This window comes from Eublepharis macularius, chromosome 10 (genome assembly GCF_028583425.1).
Source record: "Eublepharis macularius isolate TG4126 chromosome 10, MPM_Emac_v1.0, whole genome shotgun sequence".
Taxonomy (NCBI): domain Eukaryota; kingdom Metazoa; phylum Chordata; class Lepidosauria; order Squamata; family Eublepharidae; genus Eublepharis; species Eublepharis macularius.
Genome location: NC_072799.1, coordinates 53,183,384 through 53,205,718, shown reverse-complemented (window position 1 = coordinate 53,205,718; position 22,335 = coordinate 53,183,384). Strand labels below are relative to the sequence as shown.

At 41.3% G+C, this 22,335-nt stretch overlaps 1 protein-coding gene across 1 annotated transcript in view; it reads right to left on the bottom strand.

Annotated features, from left to right (window-relative positions):
- Positions 1 to 22,335, bottom strand: part of HHIP (hedgehog interacting protein) — a 125,656-nt gene that overhangs the window by 83,904 nt on the left and 19,417 nt on the right. The window contains exon 3 of the mRNA XM_054989640.1: positions 2,889 to 3,081. Within this exon, the coding sequence (XP_054845615.1) occupies positions 2,889 to 3,081 (193 nt within the window). The remainder of the gene's footprint in view (positions 1 to 2,888; positions 3,082 to 22,335) is intronic.

Sequence of the window (22,335 nt, the reverse complement as noted above, 5' to 3'; positions counted from 1 at the left end):
AACAAAATAGTGTACTATTTGGACAGAAACTGTCGTATAGAGTCACAACAGGAGGGTATGCCTGCATTGTAGGATATTAAGCTAAACTTTATAAAACTGAAAACAGTGGATCCTTTAATAATGCATTATCATTAGACATAGTATAGCATATTAATTGTTGACAAAACGATTTACGTTTAAATTGTATATGTCCACAGTATAAGAGGTTTCTCCCCTAATGTTCCCCTAAACATCCCAATTTCCCCCCTGAAAAACCTGAAAACATTCTCAGTGCTTTTCAAGCTGCATATTTGGACTGAGTGAAGTGCTTCGTAGGACAAAGTTTTTCTCACTCAACAAGATAAATGTTCCATGGAGGGCTCCCCCCACCTCGGGAATTACCCAAATCGGAAACGTCATCATAGTTCTTCATGCTATGTTTTGAATGAGAAAAACTTTGTCTTAAGAAGCATTTTGTGTGTGTTGTCAAGCAACCTTGTATGGTCTTCAAGGCAAAAGATGTTCAGAGGTGGTTTGCCATTGCCTGTTTCTGTGTAGCAACACTGACCTTCCTTGGTGGTCTCTTGGCAACCGGGGCCAACTCTGCTTAGAGTCTGAGATCTGATGGGGCTGAGCTACTTGTACCAACCAGGGCCCTTTTCACACTGCTTACCTGCTGCCGCAACAACGCAAAATATCGCGCAAAAACCACAGAACATTGCGTTTTGTCGCACAAATCTCGCGCGAGAAAACACTATGTTCCACAGTTTTTGCATGATATTTCACGTCGTTGCGGCAGCAGGTAAGCAGTGTGAAAAGGGCCCAGGTCAAGGCAAGAAACATTTTTATAATTTTCAGAATTTTCCAAAAAATTTCTAATGGGAAACAATGAAAATAGAGGCTGCAGAAAAAAATTGTTTTCCTAATTTTTGTATTTGTTTTTTTCTGGGCCTCCACATCTCTATATGAGATCCTCCTTCAGGATATTTATTTTAAATATTAATGTCCCATACACACAATTGTAACAATTTCCAAGAGGCTTTCAACATAAACAAGTAAAACTATATAAAATAATTAAAATCCACCAATAAAGGAATAATACAGTATAGAAGCACATAAAAGGACCCAACAGCATTCAAAAAAATTAAAAGAGCCATAGGAGCAAACATTAGAGAATTGGGAACATTAAAAATAAGTTAAGAATTAAAGCAGCAGACATTAAAACTAGCATAGATATAAAAAGTTGCTTAAGGATTTATTTGGAGGGGAAATATTAACAAAAAGCCTGAGAGAAAGTCTTCACCTTTTGTCACAAGCTTGTCAGATTTTATGCCACTCAATAGCCCCACAACACGAGTGTAATTCACAGCAGCCAGGCAGTGGGTTCAGCCAGTGGGGGGACATCAAGCACAAGGCATTCCCTTGCTTCAGTTTGTTTCTGTTGGGCTAAGTTGCAACAGTATCCCTTGCTTCAGTTTAGTTTGGGTGGAACGTAATTCTCTGGTGTGATGTTGGTCCCCTTGCTTCACTTTGGTTCTGGGGGAATTCAATTCCTCTACTTCTGTTTGCTTCTGTTGGGCTTTTTCTGGGATGAGCTCAGCTTGGGACTGTGCCTTGGTCATAGCACATGGCAACCTTGACCCAGTGTTTCTCTAGAGGGAGTCAATTTTGACTTTTTTCACATAGGAAACGATGGAGTGGCTGAGGACCCCCAGGGTCTAATATTCCTGAAACTTGGGGAAGGTCTTTAGAAGACAGTCAGGAGTAGGTCCCATGAACATTTGGTGGCGTTTGCTTGAAAATGTCATCCCAGCCCCCTGGATAGCCCCCAGATATTTTTTCCCATAGGGAATAATGCAGAGTGGCTGGGGGCATCTTCTTTGGGGGGCCCATAACATTGACCCCAGGGTTTAAACTTCATAAAACTCAGGGGCTCTTTAGAGGACAGCCAGGAGTAGGTTACTTCTAAATTTGGTGAAGTTTGGTTGAAAATTTACCCCATCCTAGCTCACCAGATAGCCTCCAGAGTGATTTTCCCATAGGGAATAATGGCTGGATAGTACCAAATGTTTTGAGAATAGCCAAACTGAATTAGAGAATCAATTTAGAATTCGGGGAATTCTGAATTTTTTCTCAGATTCAGTAAAAAAATTGAGATATGCCGAATTTTTTTTTTTTGGTGTACACCCCTAAAACCATGTCTTAACAGGCATTTCAACCATTCCGAAATATTTCAGAGTTTCTCCCCCAACGCTCTCCAAACCCTGCAATTTGTCCATTGGAAAAATGGAAGGGTCTCACAAAGCAAAGCAAAACAAAACAAAACCCTTCTTTTATTTTGGGGGGGATTCCCTCCCCCCTCAGGGCCTTCACATTTCTATTTGTATCTGGAATCTGTCTCCTAAAACAGAACAACTCAAAAGGAGTTGGTCTGGCTTAGTGCCTACTGGCCCACCCCTGGACGTCACCAGAGCTAGCAGTGCTATACCCTTCTAATGCCATTGGTGGTGGAGAATACCCTCAAATCATAGCTGACTTATGGCAACCCCAGGCGGAGTTTTCATGGCAAAAGAGTAACAGAGGTGATTTGCCTTTGTCTGTCTCTGCAACCCTGGTCTTTGTTGGAGGTCTTCCATCCAATTATTAACCAAGGCTGAATCTGCTTAGCTTCTGAGATCTGACGAGATAATGCAATTGAAATAAGCATAAATAAATTAAGTAGTAAAAATTAAATGCTACTTAACTCTTATTATTCCAGTAATGCATATTTGACTATACCAAATTTTCTTTCAATGCATAAGTAGTATTTTCTTGATAAAACATATTAGGACAGACATAAAAAGCCTTGCATAATAGGTAAGCAATTATAAGTACACATAATTTCAGACACCATTTTTCAATATTTTTACCTGGTACGTGACCTCTGCAAGTGTAATAGAATTCTTTACAATATTCCTTGCACAGGAAAGGAAGGACTAGTTCTCTTTCCAATGCTTCTTTCTCAGTTGAGTGGAACAGATTCTGAGCATTCGGTGAACAGTGTGCACATTTGATTTCCTGCAGCAGCTTCACACATTCTGTGTTGTTGGTAACAGAAAAGATCTGCAAGCCACAAACCAAAGACATATAAGCTTTCCTATCTAATGCAAAAAAGTACTTTGAATTAAATGTAAGGAATTCATCTCAATTTAGATAAGAGTTAAATATCAAACTAATACTATCCAAATGTTGGTAATAATATTACAAGAATCAAACAAAGAAAATTGTTCCACAAATGCAAATGAATCATCTAATTTAGTTAGGTCAAAAAATTTGGCCCTTGAAAATTAAAACTTTTTCTATACAAATACCTCCTTTTATGTATTTCTTGTTCAGTTTTTCAAAACGTGATTCTAAGACTGTGTGAAAATTATACATGTTGCTCTGTTCCCTCCATCATTGTGCAGGCTTCCCTTCTTTGCCAAGATGTGTACAAGTGCTGAACAAGGTGCGCTGATAAGGGTCCATGCCAGAGAAAACTGGGAGACTAAGTTGCAGCAAGGCAGAGCAATGAGAGAGAGCTGCTATCTCTCAGATTTTTCGAACGGCACTGAAAAGGGTTTGGTAGAGTGGTGTAGAGGAGAGGGTGGCAATAGGTAATGCCTCTCCTCTGAATATTGTTTGCACTCTTATGGTAATATACAAAGGACAAAGGATGAAGGGTGTTTCCTTCCTCCTTCACCACCAGCCCTCAAAGGTATACCCATATGCCTAGGGAGAGACATCTATTAGGCTACAGTCCAATGCTCAGTGATGCACATTTCATTATTTCGAAACAGTGATACTCAGTAGCTCAGGATCCACATGTGACTCTTTGGCATGCGTCTTGTGGTTCTTATGAGCACTGTTCTCCAGTGTAGCACCAGTCCCATGTTTCAGAATAGTGGGTACCATCCTTGTCTACTGGGACTTGTGGTTGGCAAGTGATTCCCACTTTGAAACAGCCACCGTCAGAGGAATGGATATGCTGTGAGCCTCACAGAGGTGCAAGCTCCATGCCAGAGTTGGAAGTAAATGTGGCTCTTTGGGTTGATGATAATTAAGAACATTGTTCCCTATGAGATGTGGACTAAGTACCACTGTTTTGAAACCAATGGGACGGAAGTGGATGAGAAGTGCAGAATGAATCAATGTGGTGTTACAAGTCTATTTATAGTTCACTGCTACAAAGACGGTGCTGGAGGAATAAATCCTAAGCATACAGATACGTTTTGTAATGTTGAAAACAACATCTTTATCAAAGTAACACACATAATGGGTAAACTGTTGCAGTGTACTATCATGGACTCTACGGTTATTAGCAAGAGATACTGTATGATTTCATGGTAAACATTAGCCAACATTTTAAACTTTGATGTTGGTAGGGTATCTGTCTTTTGTTTCTAAAAGGCTCTAAGGACACACACGCACACACACACACACACCCCGTGCACTGAGTGCTAAAGAAAAACACCTTAATTTGGCTTTCATTTTACATTTTTTTTAAAAAAATTAAAGCTTTATTTCATTTTGATAAATTTGTTATTAAAGTGATTAATTTAAATTATTAATCTAGGCTCTCCTTCCTCTGTTTTCAATGGGAAACACATTTTTTTAACTCCCCCCACCCAATACAATTAGATGAAACAAGTGGGAAACCCATTAAGATTTTCTGGAGGAGAATCTCACTTCCCCTGCTGGTCCTCCTCCCCACAGTTTCTCTGCTTGCCCTCCCCATTTGTTCTGGCTCCCTTCCCCTGCAAGCCCTATCCTCCCCCCTCACTTACTCACTTATTCTTTTTGGCCTACCTTTCCACTTTCCCTTCTGTCCCCATTTCCCTCCCCCTCACAACCCTGGTGGACTATCCTGACTTCCCACCTATCCCCCGCCTATCTACCTAGATTGACTAGCAACTGTCAGCCAGCTGATGGGGTTGTGGAGCTGAAAGCATAGGATATGCTTTAGCACCATGCTTCTTCTGATTGGCTAGCCAGTGCTAGCTAGAGAGAGCATCCCAGCCTCTGCCAATTACCTAGTGGCGAGAGGGCCTCAGCAGAGCTATGCACCTGCATGGCACTACAGACATGACCACAGCAGCTCCATTGCCACCTCTTGGTCCCCTCTGATAAGGGTGCTGCTTCCCCATACCCCTTCAGCAAAGCTCTGGCCAAGCTAGAACTGACGAATTACACTTGAAAGGCAAGTGAACAGACTCACATGTATTCCTCCCTGTTCACTGGTACTCCACTTGCACTCCACTTGATCACTACCAGATCGAGTGGAGTGCAAGTGGAGCGCAAGTGAAAAGGGAAGAATACATGTGAGTCTGCTCACTTGCCATTCAAGTGTAATTCGTCAATTCTAGCTTGGCCCTGAGATGGGGCTGCAACTAGAGATAGGCATGAACAGCAATACGAACTTTAAAAAGCCACGAACAGCCCAATCAGCTGTTCGTGAGGCCCCATTCTAAACGAACAGATGGTCGTTGCAAGCCTCGTTTGTTGCTGTGTTGCTGTTCGTCAAGCCAGACAGTCTGGCACCTGCAATCAATTCCCTTGGCAACCGGAGGCAGGGACTGCCTGAACTCTGTCTGAACTCCTACTGTTGCCCTGGAAACCCCAATCCAAGCCCAATTTAGCTTGATAGGCAGGTCTTCCTTTCAAGTGTGGAGCTCCAAATTTGTTACAAGGAAGCAAAAAGCAGGGGGGAGGGGGGCTCCCAGCTCTGGTTTTGCAGACAGTGAGGGAGAGACAGTTGCTGTTGGCATTTTGAGAGAGAGACAGGGAGAGTGCATTGGAGCTTCAATTTTCTTTGTGTGTGGTGGGATAGGGATCTACCTCTTCAAGTTCCAGGGCTGCTGCCAGGCTCTGGGCCAAGCTATTATCTATTGCTTGTACCTTTCCTGCTGGCTGCTCAGGTAAGGTTTCTTGGAGTGGTGCGGTAGGTATCTACCCCTTCAGGTTCCAGGGCTGCTGCCAGGCTCTGGGGCCAAGCTATTATTTATTATTGGTACATTTCCTGCTGCCTGCTCAGGTAGGGGTTCTGGGAGTGGTGTGATAGGGAACTTGATGGCTGGAGGAGAGCCTGCTGGCCCCCACGAACAACGAACAATGAACATGTTTGTGAACAGGTCATGTTCATCAGTGTTTGTTGTTCGTGGATGGCAATGAACAACAAACACCATTTCGGGTTTTTTTTTCTGTTCGTGCTGATGTCTAGCTACGACCCATCTCAGGAACTTCTTATTGGTGATGTCTGTGCATGCACATCACATATTTTTCTGCAACTCTGAATGACTAAATCTTTCTTTTTGCCAGTGCTCCCCTCCTTTTTCCCTCAGTCCCATTAACATTCGATCCAGACATTCTAAATAATACAGAGGTTTCTAAGTAACTGAAATCACATGTGCATTCTAAAGTGCAAAAAAGCTGAAATGCCTTTGTGACTCAGCCTTCCTGCATGACCATCAATCAAATCAGAAACCTGATACTCATGCATCTGAACTGTCTTTTACAAGTTCACACCAACAATGGGAAGAGGGCAGAAGAGTGCTTTAAGTGGCATGTTTGACTAGACCAGATAAGTTAGTTGTTACTGGTCACTACATGATGCCTCTGCAAAGAATTATTGGACAGACACCAGAACTGGTGGATTATGAACATTTGGTGGGTATGGTGCTCCAGATTTTCTTGTTCCTCTGAAAAAACTGGTGAATAAGTTCCCAAGCAATTAACTCCAAGAAGAGGCTGTATTTAAAGCAACCAAGAGAGGGACGAGGCCTTCTCACTGTGTGTAAAGTTACATATATGAATGTGACAGAGCTATATCCAACTGAAAACGACACAAGTCGCAAAAGGTTTCCCTGACTTAATATTTTCATGTTGAGGACAGACAGTTTGAAGGTAAATCTTTCTGCTTCCAACTTGAAATGTTGGGTTTTTTATTTTTCCTTTGTTCTGGTCACTTTCACTGAGACTACCTAAACAACATTACTGACAATCAAGGGAAGCTTTGTATCACTGTATAAGTCAAGAAGTTTAAAATGTGCTTGGAATCTTGAAATACTCTCCCATTCCTACTACTGTAGTCTGCAGGTGTATTTCCATTTTTAGCATGTGTCACAGTAGATTCAATCCCAACTAGTGTTTCCATAGGAAGAAAGACTTTCCAATCACAAAGTGTGATTTTCCCATGTTTCTCTTCCCATGGAAGCTTGAAATGTCCCTGAAACTCTGTGGAGAGAGGAACTTGGGTAAGACACACTCTGTTATCAAAAGTCCTTTTGTCCATGGAATTTCTAGTCAAGAAATTAAGCCAACATCTGTTTCTACCACAGACTCTGGCAATTCTCAAATGATTGCATGTACCAAGTGTCCTTTGTAAGACCACTGGCTCCAGGTATATCTTATGCAGTTGATTTTAACAAAGGCCAGCATTCCAGAATCTCCATAGTCCTGTTAGCAGTCAGCCCCCTAACCCAAGGCTACCCAGATTCTCTGTAAGACTGGGACAGCAGAGGCAAAAAGCAGCCAGCCACGACACTTCTGCTTGCAAAGGCTCACCTGTGACATCACAGCAGATAAGCCAAAAGACCGGGTAGGAAAAAAAATAGGACAACATACCATGAAAAGATCACTGAAATGCAGAAGATATATGCAGCCCATCATAATGACAAGCTGTTCCATAGTGTACTGACTATGCCTATTATTGACACGAAGGTCCCATGTGAAGATACGGTATTTATTCAGATGCAAAATTAAGATTTTTCCCCAGGTATGTCCTCAAAGGAAAAAAAAAAGCCGGGCTCATCTTATATTCGTACACAAGTTACAGTTAGGTCCAGTAATAACTTGATATGTTTTGTGCATATAACATTTTTAAGGGGGTCATCTTACATTCAGAGTCATCTTCTTTTCAAATAAATATGATACGCTGACCTCCAGAGAGATTACCATGGGTTTCTGCAGGCCACGGGGATTCCTGAGACATGCAAATACGTTTTAAAAGGCTTTCCTTCCCCACAAAACAGTGGAAGATATCAAGGAAAGTCACCTTGCAATTTAAAAGAAAGGAGGCATCCTCTGAGGCTATTTTCCTGCCTCCTCAGTCGACCTAGCACAAAGGTCTATAATGTAGGAATAGGGATGGAAAGGGAGTGTGGAGATTCTCTTCCATTAAGCCAAATGCCAAGTTCCCACATCTTCCACTTCTGCCCTGAAGTTTGCCATCACGGGTATGGACATGAACAGCTTCTTCTGTTCCCCTTCCCTAACTGCCAACTCCAGCTTGACTTTCCACTCCACTGTGACACTGGTTTCCCCTTCCCCAGTTCAGCTCTGGCTTAGTCCTCAGAAGCTGACTCCAGCTTGCCTCATCCCCTCACCCAGCTAGACTGCCAAAGCTTCCAAGCATGGGTCTACTTAGCAGAACCAAGGGTAAACATCACCAGGATGCAGATCTACACTTTAAGTCTTAAAAAATAGATTTAAGCACTCTTGTGTCTAACAATAAAGGTCAGTCATGGCTATATTTTTTTTAAAAATAGGGACAACCACCCCAAATGTTAATAGCAATGCTCGTAAACAGGAAGATGCTGTAACCTCAACTCCAAACCTGGGTTGGACTGCATCTTGGCTTCCTGTAGCAGCCCCAGTGTTCCATCACCTGGAGGAGGGGGTGAGGCAGGCTGAAGCCAGCTGGGGGGCGGTATTGGTATATGCTGGAGTTAGCGCTGTGGTGAAAAGCCTAGCCAGAGGCAGCAGCGAGGACCACAGGGGGGAAATGGGATTTCCTCTCCCTTGTGATCTAGCATCTCAAACTCTAGAATGCTTATTAAGATTCAAGATTAAAGATGATTAGATCAAAGCTGATTATAATGAATTCTGCTATACCCCTCCTTGCCAGCCCTTTTTCTCCCCTCCTGTTGGTGGCTGCTGCTGTCTTATTTGTCTGTGTAAAGTGCTGTCAAGTCACATCTGACTCATGCTGGCCCCCACTGGGGTTTCCAAGGCAAGAGAATAACAGGTGATTTGCCATTGCCTGCCTCTGCATAGTGATCCTGATATTCCTTGGTGCTCTCCCATCCAAGGATTAACCTTTGCCGACCCTACTTGGCTTCCAAGATCTGATAAGGTTGGGCTAGCCTGGGCTATAATATATCAACCCAAAATGCCACCCATACTGGAGGTTTGTGTATGGGTGACATCTATCAACTTGATGTAGAGATTCCCTCAGGTTCACATAATCTTAAATGGGAGTAGTCATGTCTGGCCCCATTTTCCAGATTTACCCATTTCCTACTAGATTCCTTGGCTACTAGATAAAGGAATGTATGTGAGAGAAGAGAATCCTAGACTTTGATGTTCATTCTTTCTTTACATTGTGTATGTGTTCTGAAACTATAACACTTACAGCTAGGTGGAACCAGCTTTAAGGGAGACTCACTGCCCTTGGACAACTGGAGAGAGGTAGCTGTCAAAAATGCAGAAGTTGACCATACCTGTTCCATATAGACTTACAAATAGTTTTTGGATTTAAAATCCTACAGTGGAAAATCAAGGGCATTTTTTAAAGGAACAGAAGACGATATTTTACGCCCTCCCACAAATGATGTGATCCTATTAATTTTTACTCAGTTCCTGAAACTCAGTTGAAATATACGTATACATTGTATTTGTCGCACACGTGCACAAAATCACTCTTCTCATGTTATAGATGCTACTTTTCTCAGAACGAAAAATGTTTTTACACGTTAGGACATTTTATAGTTTGCAGGTGTAACATTTGCTCATTCAATACCACTGAAGCTGTGTAACTAGGCACAGGACTTTAGAAATAAAGATGAACTTATACTATGAAAAGTGAATGAACTTAGGAAACAGCATATCCTGGTCATTTTATATTGCATATTTAGTAACCTTGTGAACTACACACAACCTCCCACTGATTTATGCATGCTTTTGTATGACTTATGGTTTTTTTTCTTCCAGAAAATTTAATGTGGGTAATGTTCCAGCCATATTCCACATTCTGGAAGAGTTTACAACCTAGAATCAATTTGATATTCACAACTTATTAACGTTACTCAGACCATAGAGTATTTGAGATATGTGGTGTTTCAATCTTTATAACGTCACACTGAGCAGCTTTTTTGGAAGGAGTACAGTAATTTTTCGCTACATTACTCCATTCATTCTGCTTGAATTAAGTGTTTTCTATGCCAAATCCAGGTCTGTTACTGAATTCAGTTCAGAGTCAGCCCATAACTAGGGCATATTGTATCATGGCTCTTATGAGACACTACAGTTCTGAAACATAATTTTCAATGTGTCACTTTTTATCGGGTCGAGGGAGATCACATAAAACTTGGTGTCAAGTTCGATCAGAGAGCATTTTTCATTGAGCTAAGTAATTAAACAGTCAGGGGCTTTAACGAGTTTGTGCCAGTGAAACTGCACTGAAGTCACCAGGACTGTCTTGGTACAAGGATACCTAATTTAATGATAGGACATTTTAAAGCACTTGCTAAGAATTAACAGAAGCATTAACTGAGATTTTTTTTAAAACAGCCCATACTTGTTAAGCACTGCCCCCTTCAGGGAGCCATACTCTCCTTCAGCTACATTATACATAGTAGTCTATTCCACTATTTATTGTGTATTATCCGGTTCTTACTGCATTACTTTCCGTTTTTGTAATCCCATTCTTTTTGCATTACTTATGTCATATGTCTAATACTCTTTTGCACTTTCTAATTTGTGATTTTAGTCCAATTGCACCGTTTGTTGGATATCTTATGCTGTTTGACTACATTATTTCCTTATGTAATTCACTTTGATGGTGCAATCCTAAAGAGTTACACTCTTCTAAGCCCATTGACTTTAATGGACTTAGAAAGGTATATCTCTGTTTAGGTTCACACTTGAATTCTCAGTGAGAAAGGTGGCTTATAACAAGTAAGTAAAAAGCTGGCATAAAAACAAGGAGGTCTGTCTTCTTGGTTCAAGACAGTTGAATTTAGTAAGTAGAACATCATTTAGATGCAATATTATGATCCTGTCATCTCCAGACAGTGCCCAGTGGGCTCACAATCTTAAGGTCATAGCTCTTATCTGCAAAAAGTATATCCCGATAACACCAATCTGCAATCTTGGTTTGGCACTGTAGCACACAACGGGTAGTCTGGAAACTGTGCCAGGAGAAAAGTCTTCACTATCCAAGCATGTTATTGTGAACAACCGTGCCAGATCAGGTCAAAGGCTCTAGCATTCTGTTTCCAACAACAGTAGCCTCTGGGAAACTCGCGAGGAGGGCATAAAGGCAATAGCCATCTTCTGAACGTCCCACAGAAAGTTCCATTTAGCAGGTTCCATTTAGCCAATGCAGTTATTTACCTGTTGATAGGCCTAGCCTGTAGGAATCTGCCTGATCCAATGGTTATCACCACATTTTCCACAGGCTGCAAACCAACCCTATGCACATGTAGTAAAAATAAGTTTCAGTGTGTTTATGGAGCCTCCTTGGGTAAGTGTAAAAATAGGGAATCTGTCTTAATGATATATGATATGAAACAGTATTTCCTTTGATCTCTTCTGAATCTGCTGCCAACCACCTGATGACAAAGGTCAGCATTATGAGAAAGGGAGAAAAACATTTCTCCACCAGCTTTTTGCATGCTGTTTATAAGTTTATAATCTTCCATTATGGACCTTTACATACAGCCTTTGTAGACCATTTTGGCTGCTGGTTGCCAGTGGATTTTTGGTGCCATTTTAGACACAACTGTTTTGGCTGTTGGTTGCTAATGGATTTTTTAAAACCTTTTTACACAAAGCCGCTTATGTCCTGTTTGTAATGTCGGGTTGAGCCAGTTTTTTTTTTAAACCCTTTTTTCCCTTCTGTAAGTTTCTAATTCATTGCAGGTCGCTGTCTGCAATGTCTGTGGCACTTCTACCAGTGCTGCCTTTTTAATTTCCCCACCCATTTCCAGTGCCCTCTTTTAGCAGATAATGATTTTCTTTATAGCGCTATAGTGGTGAACACTGCTATTACAACTTGACACATGAAAATCACATTAGTGCACTGATGCTATTCAGCTGTAGTGCTATAGTGCTAAAGTTCAAACCATTTTAAAAAACTGTGTGGCACCACCAGAAAAAGTGGTGCTGTTTGAAATGGCCACAGCGATTCACATACAGTTCATAAATGGATGTAAATGCAGTTTGAAACTGCTGTCCTCACATCACTTTACATGGAGTCAGGGCAGCAACAGATAACAAATGGGTTACAAAGGCTGTGTGAAAAGAGCCTACACCTTTCCTTTTGTTATGTGTTTATCCTGAACTCAGAGCCACAGATACTTTCGTTTTTCTTTTTAAAGGAATATCTTCAACAGTTAGTTGGCTTTCCCCATCTTTTCCAGTTCTGTGATATCCTTTGAGCGGAACTACAAGTGACAAAAGGCACAAGTTGGACACTTGTCAGCTTCCTTCAAGTTTTGATAGGAAATGTAGGCAGCTTGGCGGAATGTTGGACAAGTGACAGTTGAAAAGTCCATGGACAGCAGTCAGAGAGCCAAGCTGCAAGACTAGGATGCCTACATTTCCCATCAAAACTTGAGGGAAGCTGACAAGTGTCCAACCTGTGCCTTTTGTCACTTGTAGTTCCGCTCTTTGTGAGGTGGATGTCGGAACTGTAACCAATGATTCCAGCTGGAGCCACACTATATACTTACACAGAAGTATAGATTCTAGAGCTGATATAGTGTAGCACTTCAGAAAAGGAAATATAAACCAGGAAGGTCCCAATCCAAACTGGAAACAAATGAACCACCTAGGGTTTCCAGCCTCCAGGTAGTGGCTGGAGATCTCCTGGAATTACAACTGGTCTCCAGGCCACAGAGATCAGTTCACCTGGAGAAAATGGCTACTTTGGGGGTGGACTCTATGGAATTATGCCATGCCAAGGTCCTTTCCCTCCCCAAACCCTACTTTCTCCAGGTTTTACCCCCCAGATCTCCAGGAATTTCCCATCTTGGAGTTGGCAGCCCTAGAACCATCAAAGGAACCATCACTTGTACCTTTTGCAGGTACTTCAAGCCTGGCTTTGGCCCCCTGCATTGGCTCTTAGCCTGCAGCCCTGTGTGAGGAGGTGTGCTGTGAGAAACCAGCAGCAGCCAGGGATATTCTTGAGGCCCATCAACTGCAGTATTGGGGGGTGGGGGGTGGAGGTTATGGTTGCTAGATGGTATATATTTTTAAATTGTGTTTTTATGTGTATTTCATTTTGTAGTGTTTTAAGTCCCCACTGTGAGACAAAAGTGGGATAGAAGTATTTAAATAACCAAATAGGCCTAAACTGTGTAAGTCTTTGGCAAGCCAGTCTCTATTAGCTTCAGCCCCACACGGGCAAAACAGCAATACCAATACTTATCTACCTTACAAAGTTTTGTAAAGATTACAGTAAAGAGCTGTATCTGCTTGAACATGTGAGAGTGCTATACAAATTCTAAATATTATAAGTGATATTTTATTTTCATTCTTTTAAAAATCAATTTCTCTCCTGAGTTTTTCACTGCCACTATATACAGAGTTGATGTTTTCCATGAGGAATCCATGATGTCCCAATAACTTTTAGCCGGGTATACGTATCATCAGATACAGACACCAGATTCTTATTCCATTGTCTTCACTGCTGCTGCTCTGGTACTGTTTAAGCTTTTCTTGCTTGGTTGTATTTTATTCTTGTCTGCAAAGTAGTTTCAGTTTTGTTTTAAATTGGCATCATCACTATCATTACAGTTATTTTAATTATATCAGTAGCCACCACAAGAACCAATTTTTGGTTGAGGGACAGGATATAAATATTTTAAATGAATAAATATGTGAACTTTGGAGTTTTGTTTCACTACAGATCAGTTTGCACTTATTTACACTGAGTCACCTATAATTTTGTTATGCATTTGCCAAGTTTGGAGCGATACCTGTGCACAGGGCTTTTTTTCTGGGAAAAGAGGTGGTGGAACTCAGTGGGTTGCCCTTGGAGAAAATGGTCACATGGCTGGTGGAGTTTAGATTGCCCTCCACGCCGCCAAGTGGCGCAGAGGGCAATCTAAACTCCCCTCTGTCTGGAGATCAGGGGGCGGGACCACAAGCCATGTGACCATTTTCAAGTGGTTCCGTAACTCCGTTCCACCGCGTTCCTGCTGAAAAAAAGCCCTGCTTGTGCAGATTTTCATAATCCATTTGGGATCTCACCATTCTGAATATTTCAGTGTCATCTGTAAGCATGATTTTGTCACTGTTCACACAAAATTTCTGATATTTTATCAATACGTTAAACAGCACTATTCCCAATACAAATCCTTGGGAGATCCCATTGCTTGAATTTCTCCATTGTAACAACTGTTTATTTTTTCATCACACTTTAAATTTCCTCAAAAAACTGATTAAGGGTACTTTCTTCCTATCCTATGGATTTCTCAAAAATCTTTTGTAACAATGTTAGAGAAAAGCTTCCAGAAAGCCCAAGTATACAGTGACTGCTGAATTGCTTCTATATATTCTCAAATAGGTGTAATAACAGTGAGGGGATCACTATTCCTAAGGAGCTCAACAAAACTTACATCCCCCATCAGATCTTGAGTACCACTCGTGATTCAATCAACAAGCGTGCCATCTCTTCTTGCTTCTCGGATAATTGTTATCATATCTACAACTGTTTGTTATAAAGTGAATTTTACATTCACCCTACCAGAGAACCTGAAATCAACTCCTATTACAAAAATATGTACTTTGCCTCTGTTATCTCTCTGCATTTCCAGATCACTATTGTTATTGCTCCATCACATTGATGATGTCATGACCACAGTATTTATGAACTCACAGTTGTGGGGATCAGGCATGGGATAAACAATACTGCCTATGCATACTGTTTCTGATCCCTGACTTAGGTCTGTGCTGGATGTGTCTTAAACATCCTTCAATCTTTACAAAAAGGAGGAACTGTTCCCTTCAACCTGACCTTGCTTTCCTATCATTTTCCTGAGTGTTAGGGGACAAATACATAGATGGAGCAGTCACAGTTGCTGGCAAAAATCACAAAATGTACAGCTTGCTGGATTACAAAAAAGGTAAACAAGTTCACAGTATGAGATTTGAGTAGCTGTAAGTGATAGCCACACTTGCACCTCTAGCTCGGATCAACTCTCCATTTTCCCCAGTGTACACAGTATAAGCAGCTACTGATGCCATGTTTGGCCTCAAGAGCAGCAGGATGTGGACAAGGGAAGCTAATTAGCTGCTATGGAAAAAGCAAAAAACAAAGCAAGCCAGTGCCTAGAAGAGAAGAGTTGCAGCTGTCCAAGTATAGGCAGGGAGCCACAGGCAGGGGAAATACTTATGATGAGCTGAGATTGGGAACTTATAAGCTGCCATGTCAATACAATTGCTATTTCATACATTACATAGAATGATTCCGCACACGTTGGATAATGCACTTTCAATGCACTTTATCAATCGTTTGAGGTGGATTTTTTGTTCCGCACACAAAAAACTCCATTCCAAATGATCTATAAAGAGGATTGGAAGTGCATTATCCAACGTGTGCGGATTCACTCATGGATGTCTTTGTCTGACTAAATACTGATAATCTTCCGACACACGTAACATGCATGTTTCTCACTGTTTCACATTTTGGAGCTCTTTATGAGGCAACTCTATTTTATGTAGCAGTCATAGGTAATTCATCAAGAGTAACTAAGAATCTACTGGAACATAAGTGCAGGCCACTTCTATGGTGACATGGGAACAATCAGAGGCCCTAAGCTAAACATCTAAACCCACTGATGAAAATCATTCTAAGGTGAGACATTTCTCAACAGGTCAATTTCAACTTTGTAGAATTTAGGTAACCTGTGATTGAAGAATTAATAGCTTGATCCTCTGATCTGATGCTACACATTCAAAATGATCAGAAAAGACAACTACAGAAGATCCTCTTGTCCTTTTTAAAGGACTGTAATACTTACACAGTAAAAAAGGTTCTAATTAACTGTAGTTAGGTCTCTGCTCACCTCAGGCCATGTGCCAAATCCTCTACTTCTCATCGCTTTAGTCACCAGAGTTGGATATAACCCACTACCATACATGTTCAACACCATGGAAGAGAAGTAGATTCCAGTGAAATCAGAGGCACTTCCAAATGGGTGCTTGGGATAAACTTGCCAGAACAATAGCTGTATAATCGATAACATAAGGACTGCAGAAGAGCACCTTAATTTCCTCTCCTCATTTTTCCTTTCCCTGAAAGTCCCTTATCACCCCCTTTTCCTGTTTCCTTCTCTCCTTCCTACTCACCAGTCAGCCTACTGATATCTGGCCCTTGTCTTCAACTTTCCCTTCTTCCCTTCCCCCTCATAGCTGCTAACCTGTAAAATTATGGACTAGTTGTGTGGTGCTGGCTGTGGGACCAAGTCTAGTGGGGGTACCTCATTTTCCCATTAATCTCCTTCCCCATGCTATTTGCTCTTTCCCTCCTCTTGGCAACCCCCATATCTTCATCTTTCCCTGCTTCCTTCTCTCCTTTCCATCCTACCTATGTTTTATCTGTTACATTAATCAATTAATATTATACATAATCCAACTTTCTCACTGAGACAAGGCGTATTACACAGTGTAACACAATCAATAGCTGGGGCATTCAGTAAACACCACAATAGCCTATGTATTGCAGAAATTCGATACATAACTGAAACCACACTGAAACAAAATATAAACAATGGCCTACATTAAAGCAGGTTTATGCATGCACAAAAGTCTACCTGCGACATTTTGCAAAGGGAGATACCAAAACTCATTTAAGTTTTGTTTTTTTTACTGTCCAGGCAGTAAACTCCTTTCAGTTCCTTGTATTTTACTGTATACAGCAGCATAAAATTACACACAAAATGTTCAAGTATGGATGGATTAGTCCTTTCACATTGTCATTTTAACAATGTGATTTCTTTACTTCATTTTAATCATAATATCTGTACTCCATAAAGTTCCTGATCATGCCTCCTGGCATGCAGAGGATATCACCCTGTCAGTGAACTGTTAAGCTGTTTCTGTACGCCTGCTCCAAAGTACACACATCTCTAGCACGGTAGTATCCCAAGAGGCTGTCTGTCATTCATCAGGCACAGGCCAGCCCTGAAATGCACAGATTAAGGACACAGTTGCGCACGCGCACGCACGCACACACAGGCCAAACATGGTGTAAGGAATGGTTGCACATAAAAAGAGATCCATCCCCCGCATGAGCACAACCCTATTGCTTTCATACATGTGCTATATGGACTAATCAAAGGAGAACATGAGAGCTATGCATAGGTCTTCAATGGCTTTGAGGAATGGAAGTCAGGTGGGTTGAACAAAAACCACCAAATGCTTCCATATATCTATGACTTATGTCAGTGGTTCCTAACCTCTGAGCAGAGGACTACAGGGAGATCACAGAGTTACTGCAAGGATTTTGCAAACCCGTCTGCTGGTTTCTGCCTCCCCCACACCTGTACCTTCCCCTGGGGCTCACTACCATGGTATCACTCCCACCCCCACCCCCACCCCAACTCTGTGTCAGGCCAGCTGCCAGCTGGACTTCATCAGCCAGCAGGCTTGCTGCCGTGAGGCTGTCTTCCCAACTGGGTCTACTTGCTCAGAGTCCCTATACAGGCAGGTGGCATCAGGCCATCCTCAGCCCAAGGCCCCTAAGTGTGCACTGGCTCAGTCAGGATTGCTTGCCTACTTGCAAGGAGACTTGTTCCTTGTGAGAGGCTTGGCTGGGCATATCCAGCTGGAAATGCCCAATCCTTGGACTTAAACAGGCTGCAGCCCTTTAAGGAGCCACCATTTGGCCAGCAGCTTCTTTGTGGGGCCATCAGTTGGCTTCCCTGGCCCCTCCCACATCTCTACCAGCCCTGGAAGTGCTGGTAGAGATGTGCTGGTGCTGTATTAGGCAGCCACCAGGGGCCACGAACTTCACCAGGACCAAACAATAGAAACATATGAAGCTTTCTTATATCGTGTCAGGTCATGGTCTATATTGTCCCCTCAGCCATACTTCCCATCTCTGAAAGCACCAGCCATCTCATTAGACCAAATAAACAACAGGTCTCAGGCATACATGTATTATTATTGTTCTTCAAATTAATGAAATAAAAATCCATTTAAAAGCATTACTGAATTCATAGTTGTTTTTTGTCATTATGTATTTTTTCAATAGTAACCGTTATCATGTGAGGGTCCACAACTTTTTCTTATGTTAAAAGGGGGTCCTTGTACTCAAAAAGGTTGGGAACTGCTGCCTTATGTTATTTTTGGTTGGTTTAGAAGTAACATTCTCAATCTTGCAAACAATTGTTCAGAGGATCAGGAATGTGTCACAGGCTCATGTGCTTCCCGCCCCTTCCTCCTCTTCTCTTGTACTCTGTTTTCTTCCCTCTCTCTCAGCAAACCATCACTTATGATTACAAGCAAACTGGACAAACTATGAATTATGGCTTACGTACACCATAGTTTTCAAGTTATGGAAAATTATGGTTTGCCCTGAAAGAGGAAGGAAATCTGATTACTTTAGAGGAGGAGGAGGAGACAGAAGGAGCACATTAGCTCCTGGGTTCAGGTATGAATAACCAAAGCATGGACTGGCCATTATAAACCAAGCCCTTGCTTCTGTCCAAGACGTATATTGCATGCAACTCTAATGTTATAAACTGGGCATAGTTTGAATTCTGGTGCATTTGTTCGTATAGACTCCATTCTGCTCTTGACTACAATAACTGGCAAATCTGACTTGGGTATGATAGTAAAGATTATTGTGGGTAAATGTACCACAAATGGAAAACTCACATTTAAGAACAAGCATGTCTTGATATAAAAGGGAAAGAAAAGAGGTCTGCTAAACTCATAGCCTTTCTTTGTTTCCCAAAGCTACAAGCAAAACCATCAAATTATGCTGGCTTAACAGCACTGTGAGAAATACATAAAACATCCAAACATTATAGCGCTCTTCTTAGTAATTAGTATGCTTATTGCTTACTGATCTGTGACATCTGTAAACTCATCCTTTAATCTCTATCTACAGAATGCTGAAGCTAGGAAAAGATAGGTAACATAAATATATAGGCAATCTGCTTAGTACTAGAGAATATATGGTGACTATTGCCATCCTAAGCAACAATCCAGAGGAGTTAGCCATGTTAGTCTGTAGCAGCAAAACAGTAAAGAGTTAGGCAGCACCATCTGACGAAGAGAGCTGTGGCTCTCGAAAGTTTAAGCTATAGTAAAGTTGGTGAATCTTAAAGGTGCTACTGGACTCTTTACTATTATCCTAAACAAAGTTACACCCTTCTATGCTGATTGAAGTTAATAGGCTTAGAAGGATGCAACTCTGTTTAGGATTGCACCAAAAAGACACAGATTTATTTCACCTTTACAAAAGCATCTGGGCAATACAACCTACACCATTTTGTATGATGAGTGTGAACAGGCAAGAGGTATTGGTGGAATGTATCACAGAAATAAAGTAAGAACATTACACAGTATTTGGTGTACAAGCAATTTTTTCCCCAAACTGAATGCCTGTGAAGTTGTTCAGCTGCTAGTTTGAACATATGCTTCTTTGGTATTATAGTGCTAGATTATGTCATTAAGAAGTTCAGTTTCAATTTTAAGACAATATGTAAATAGATCATTGTACCAAGGCAGCTGTTAAAGGGACCCCAAGATGAGTTATTTATTTAGCTGAATGTGCTCAACAATAGCTTTTGTTCAAGAAAGAACCAGAGCAAACAAATGATTGTAAAAGGGCACACTTGAAAACAATTACTTTTCACCCATTCCCTGACAGCCTCAGCTGTGAACCTAAGGTACAGAAGACCACTGTGCATGACATCTTGTAAGAAAATGTATAAAAAATAACATTCAAAGCCAAACCTTAGTATTGCATTATTTGCTCATGAGTTCAGTGAGTCCAATGATGAACAGGGCATAAGCCAGACACCAGAAGATAAGAATAAAATTTCAATGACATCATCCAAAAAATTAAGGGACACTGTAGTCTTATGTCTACGTATTGAAGTAATGTGCTCGGTTGCAGCTCTGAAGTACTTAAGAGGTTGGCAAAGTTTCCATTCTAAATACAGATCAATAATTTGATTAAAAAATTACATGGGAATGACAAACAGTCTTAGCCCAAGAGGCTATTTGTAATTACGAATGTCTGCTGAGCATACACAGTCACTGCTAAAAACCGCTGAAACACCTATTCTTTATGATACCTGTCTGTGGATGAATGTATCAGAAGTGCTATGTCACATCAAATACCTAAGCATGTGCTTCTTGGAGCCCTTCCAGAGTATCCTGTTCAGAGTCTGCTGTCTCTGAATCTAATATATGCATTCTGTGGTGGTACATCTTTGCAAGCTGTCCATTTTGCCATTGAAAAGTAAAGGGTTAATGATACGTTTTTGATCATTTGTTTTGCAAAACAATGCTTATTACCAGGCTCTAAACGAGATACAGAATAAGTTGCCTGTTTCAGAAAGCTATGTTATGATGTACACTAAACCTCATGCACTTCTGTGAGAATGTTTTCAAATGCCACATTTTAAAAAAGGAAGAGAATCCAGAAATACAAACAAGAGCACACCTCAATACTGCTAAAAATACAACCATTATCTGAAAACTCACCTATAACTCATCCCATATAGCTTATTTATTGCTATTTATTCCAGTAAGTAAGTTCACAGAGCAGATGCTGTTGCTCCTGCAGAGGCCAGATATTACTAACAGGGTAAACTAAGGACATTTTCTCCCCAGCTTTACTCTGGCTTTTGCGGGTTTGGGTGAGAGTCTTTAGGAGGTTATCTGAATGTAGTTAGTGTGCAGTTTAATGCAATTACCACACAGGAGCTTTACTGACACTACCTCTGGCCAAACATGCGGAGAAAATATTCACCCAAACTCCTGCTGCATCTGGTAAGAATAGAGTTTCCTTCGTTGAAATCCCTGCAGCAAAGACAGCTCTGGCTCATCTGGGAATGGAGGCAACAGGACAAAATGCTCCCTCAAAAGGCATGAACATTTGGGCAGAGTGGGGGACTGAAGGAGAATGATGTTCTCCAGTTTCACCCATTAGCGAACCAACCAACAAACACAATGGTGTTGTTGTTATTCTTTTGCCATAAGCAACAGGACTCTGTGTGTGGGCAGCAGTTTAGTGGGGAGGAGGATAAGTCGACCCCTTTTTGTCCTATTGATTTTTTTCCTATTTGCATGACTTGAGCAAATTAAATGATGCAATATGGCTTTTTGTTACAAAACAAAGTGAGAGATACCACCCAGACACATATGTTGATTCGTAGAAGCTGTTTACATGAGAATGGAGTGAAATCTACCGTGAACTGAGCATAAAAATTCGATTCAGGCTGGGTATTTTTTTTTTTTATTATGCTTGGGCCAGAAAGACTGAAACACAAGTTTTCCAAGACGCTCTCAGACCTTGACAACTGCAGTGTTGTAACAGAGGAATTCTTAATTAAACCTAAAAGCTGGGGGAGGGGGGAGTGAGAAAGACACCTGATTGTTTATTTCACGTGCAGTGATTCTCAATGACATTTATTCATCACGTTTTCCTCCCCAGATCCAACACTTCACATTGCCTTTCTGATTAAAACAAAAGTCTGAAAACTTATAACGCTAACACAACGGAGCAAATCGCTGTCTCCCACAAGGCATCTTTCTTATTCTAAGATGCCTACAAGGTCAGTTATTGTAACAAGTCTTATGAGGAGAAGCTCTCCCTCTACAACTCAATCAAATCTGGAAACTGTCAGGATGCAAGATGTAAAACAAGAGGGCTAGATATTCCCTGCTTATTTACTTTGAAAGGAATAAGTGACAGCCAAGATATGCTTTCATCTCACCCTCAACTTGTAGTGGAATAACTTTGTGAAGTCCTTTTGCCCCCTTCTCATTGCTTTCCACAGAAATGACTTAACTAGTGAAAGAGCTTGTAAAAATTTGCAACGTTCCAGCATCATCTGCTCTCCAAATCACCATCTGCTACTGAAGTTTCCTGACCAAACATGTGGAGAGAATTGTACACACTTTTCTACCCTCAGAAAAAATAAATGGGAAACCACCGCCACCTTAATTTACAGTTTCACTGCTGCCAGGTTGCACAAACTTATTCCAAGACAACCCTTCACACTTTATTGGCAGTCACAACCCCCTCCTGCCTTCAGTTGGGGTGCAAGCCTACCTGAATTCCATGTGCCCTACGATATAACTTGCAAC